Here is a 4,412-nt window from a genome sequence, read left to right as displayed (position 1 = left end):
AATGTGGGTTTCTGGTGTTCAGAAAGTGTTTCCCCTGCATCTGTTGCCCTCCTCACATATTCCCATGCCCTCTCAAGAATGGACACTCACATAGGAAAGTACCAAACAGAACACTCGTTTTTATTTCCTTTACCTGGAATATTTGCTCCCACTCAGATTTCTGCCTTATTAGGAATAAGAATGTCCCTGGAGTTAAAGTACAGTTATTAACTGTCAAAGCCATTATGAATCACAAATATTATCTTTTACTCTTTTTGGTTTTGCTTACCCTATATTGATCTTTATTTTAATTTATTTTATTATTTTATATTTTTTGAGAGAGAGAGAGAGAGAGAAAGAGAGAGAATTTTAATGTTTATTTTTTAGTTTTCGGCGGACACAACATCTTTGTTTGTATGTGGTGCTGAGGATTGAACCCGGGCCCTGTGCATGCCAGGCAAGCTTGCTACCACTTGAGGCACATCCCCAGCGCCCCTATATTGATCTTAATATTAAATGGGTGATAATATGAACCTCAAGGTGTTCTCTTTCTCCTGACAGGATTTTATATAAGAACACTGATATTTGAATCCCTATGATAATCTATTTTAAGACAGTTTCATGTGTTATAAAATCTCTATGATTGACTATATCTTACAATTAATAGTAAAGAAATCATTGTAATTTCAAATTAGCAATGAATAAACTATTTCTTTTGAGCATGTGATCACTATTGAATACATGTCATTAAAATTTAATCTTAATAGGTGCTGTGACTGTCTCACACATACTAGCACTTGCCTAGTATGTGTGAGACAGTAGGTTCAATTTTCAACACCACATATAAATAAATAAATAAAATTAACAGTTCATTTACACATAAAAAATTAAATATTTTATCTCAATAAAATGCTGTGAATTAGCCATTGTTAAAAATGCAAGACACAAAGGATTGAAGAAATTAAGTTCCAAACTAAATAACTGAGGTTGAAAAAAAACAATCCTAGTTTTTATGAACTGGGTGGGTCTTGTGATTTTCTAATGTTTTATGGCAGGAAGAATCTTCATTTAAACAAGTGAGCACAAAATGAAAATTTAACTAAATTATAAAGGGTTTATAAAAGAAGACTCAATGCTGCATATGTGTCAGGACTGAATTGAGAAATGCTGCTTAAGTACATAGAATACAGTAATAAAAGATCATAATATGAAGTACAAATCACATGCAAAGAACAGAAACAAAGGTTAGAAATGCATTTAAAAGGTACAATAAGTATTTCCTCCACAGTGTATTTAAGAGGTACCTTGACAATAAGAAGATAAGACAAAGTTAAAAAAGGCTAAGTTACAGATGCAGCTACTCATAATAATAGTTATTCATTGACTAATAATGATGAAGAGATACAGATACAGAATCAAGGGAGAAAGAGATACAATGAATTATATATATCGGGTTATAATAAATATTTGCACCTGACATGTAATTTATTTCTTCTATGATTCTTGTGAAATAATTATTAATATTTTTCTTTTTTTCCAAAGAAAATGATGTTTAAAGTTTTAAAAATAATGTACACTGGAACAACTACAAGAGCAATAAAGAAAAGGAGAAGAAATAAAACAGTTACCCATACATGTACACATATAGGATTCTATGCTTGCATTAACTAGTAGACAAAGGGGTGTTTACAGAAGTTTACTAAAACAAATAACTCTTGGGAGTTCTTCATGAAAACCCCATAGATTAAAACAAATTAAACATTCATGTCATCACAGTGCTAATCCCCATATCACTTTACAAGGTTGTAAATTGAAGAACAATAAATCAGCAGACTGAATTTTTGAACATGCTGAATCCTATCTTTCTGAATTGAATATTCCCAAACATTAGAAAACAAAAAGACTCACTAATACCTGCCTAATTCCTCCTCATCTTCTGCATTCCAAATTCTCTGCCCACCTATTTATTCTTTACCCAAATTATGTTTTATCAAATTGTCTTTGATAATATTTTGGAGTACAGCACATTTTTGAGAGCTTCTTTCACATCCTTGTTCCTCAGGCTGCAGATCAGGGGGTTCAGCATGGGGATCACCACAGTGTAGAACACTGTGGCCACTTTATCAATATCCAGACTAGTGCCAGAACTGGGCTGGCAATAAATGAACAGGATTGTTCCATGGAAGACAACTATGGCTGTGAGGTGGGAGGCACAGGTGGAAAAAGCTTTGCGCCTCCCCTCTGCAGAGCGCATATTCAGGATGGTGATGAGAATGAACAGGTAGGAGGTGAGGATGATCGTGATGGTGAAGACTTCATTGAAATTGACCACAATGAACAACAACATCTCATTCACAGTGACATCGGAGCATGCAAGATTTAAGAGTGGAGGTAGATCACAGAAGAAGTGATTGATCATATTTGACCTGTAGAATGGAATCTCCAGAGTTAAGCACAAATGAATCAAAGAACAAATAGATGCATAGAGGTAACAGCCAGAGACCAGCCCTGCACAGAGCTTCTGGGACATGATGACCATGTACAGCAGTGGGTTGCAGATGGCCACGAAGCGGTCATAGGCCATCACTGTCAGCAGGAAGACCTCTGTAATTGCATAAGTACAAAATAAATAGAGTTGCGCCATGCAGCCCTGGAAAGAAATGGCTTTGTCCTTGGTAAAGATGTTGGCCAGCATTTTGGGCACTATGACTGAGGAGTAGCAGAAGTCCACAAGTGACAAGTGGCTGAGGAAAAAGTACATGGGAGTGTGCAGCTGAGAGCTGACCTGGATCAGTGCCACCATGCCCAGGTTGGCCAAAACTATGACTCCATAGATGAGAAGGAACACCAGAAAGAGGAGGACTCTCATCTCAGGGACATCTGACAATCCCAGCAGAATGAACTCTGTCACTGTGGTGAAGTTTTCTTTGGCCTTTATCATCAGAAATCATGTTACGAAAAGTTTGGTAGGCGTTTTGCTCATTCAGGGAAGAGAACACAAAGAAAATAGATTAACATTAAACACACATATTGTTGGATTGTAAAAGAAACATATCTGTCACATTTTCAAAATATTAAGTAATCATGAGAATAATTTAAAATCTGTGTCTCAGTAGAACTGACTTGTGAAACTTAATTTAAGTATCAGCAATAATCTTACATGATTCTCAGTCAGTAAATACCCTGTACAGTTCTGATGATACATTGAATTAGGTTTTTAGGCAGGCTTTAAAATAGATTCAATGATATGCTTTGATGGTACATGGAAATTTACCTCTATTTACAAAAATATTTAAAATTTAAAACCTATAAGTGTAAAAGTTATCACACACTTTTGATTTTTCTTTAAAAATCAGTTACATATTTTTTAATTATAAAGTTACCTAAAGTGTATTGTTGGAAAATGTATTCTCTTTCAAACTTGTGTTTCATGAGGACTTGTTAAAATTATAATTATTTGGGAAGAGAAAGAAATCAATGTGTACACTCAATTTTATCAAATTATAAAAATTATGATTTCATTGTAATGATAATTATGAAGTACTATAAAGTCTCAGAAAGAAAACACACATATATGTAAATGTATATATATATATATATATATATATATATATATATATATATATATAGTAAAAGCAATTAGGCAACATTTATTGGAAGTCTTAACATTTCAGCAATAAAAACTAAATGAATTTTAATTAGAGATTTTATATTGTTAGCAATATGTTGTTGGAAATGGTTGTATGAAAAAATTATTAAAAGGCACGTTCAATGGTACATTGTTGTTTCAGACTATTTTGACAATAGTCAAATGTGGAGTTGTTAAACTATGACTCATCATACCTATGGTAGAAATGTACTTTCAAATTTTGTTGTAATATGATATGATCAGTTTTAAAGAACAGACACCAGTAATACATACAGTTAGAGGTTTTCATTGTGAGAATCTATGTGTAGAATTATGAATACATATAAAAATACCATGTGTCATCAACTTAATTTGGCTACAACAATGATATAAAAATATTTTAACCACATTAAAAAAGAGGTAATTGAAAACTTTCAAAGGTTCTTCAAAGAGTTATTTGGGTAAAGGGGTAAAACTATGTATTTTATGGAAGTGGAAACTCTCATCCAGACCTTTCCCTTAATAAAGAAGCCCAAGGAAGTTGTGTGATCTTATTCTCTGCCTTTCTTCTTACCTTGAAGGAATAGATACTAACTTAATTAAACCATTTTAATCAAAACTGAGTGAGGGCAATCTGGGCCAGGAAAACTGCTGGTTTCTCTGCATCTTGAATCAAATTTAGTGAAATGAAAACACATTATTCTCCTGAAGTCATGCTTTTCTTGTGTTTTATTCATTATTAAAATTAAGATATTTGACTGAATAAAAAATACTCTTTGAAATTTTTATTCTCAATAGTCTGTGG

At 33.2% G+C, this 4,412-nt stretch overlaps 1 protein-coding gene across 1 annotated transcript; it reads right to left on the bottom strand.

Annotated features, from left to right (window-relative positions):
* Positions 1 to 1,969: 1,969 nt before the first annotated feature.
* Positions 1,970 to 2,920, bottom strand: LOC143390426 (olfactory receptor 5L1-like). Its single transcript, XM_076842812.2, has one exon. It carries the CDS (start codon positions 2,918 to 2,920, stop codon positions 1,970 to 1,972), a length of 951 nt encoding a protein of 316 aa, XP_076698927.2.
* Between the last annotated feature and the right edge of the window lie 1,492 nt (positions 2,921 to 4,412).

The sequence above is a fragment of the Callospermophilus lateralis genome, chromosome 2 (assembly GCF_048772815.1).
Source record: "Callospermophilus lateralis isolate mCalLat2 chromosome 2, mCalLat2.hap1, whole genome shotgun sequence".
Taxonomy (NCBI): Eukaryota; Metazoa; Chordata; class Mammalia; order Rodentia; family Sciuridae; genus Callospermophilus; species Callospermophilus lateralis.
The sequence above is the reverse complement of the archived record's forward strand: the minus strand, read 5'-3'. Positions and strand labels throughout refer to the sequence as shown.

Bases quoted from the DNA above. Each gene is read 5' to 3' on its own strand.
- LOC143390426 (XM_076842812.2), bottom strand. From the start codon at position 2,920: ATGATAAAGGCCAAAGAAAACTTCACCACAGTGACAGAGTTCATTCTG.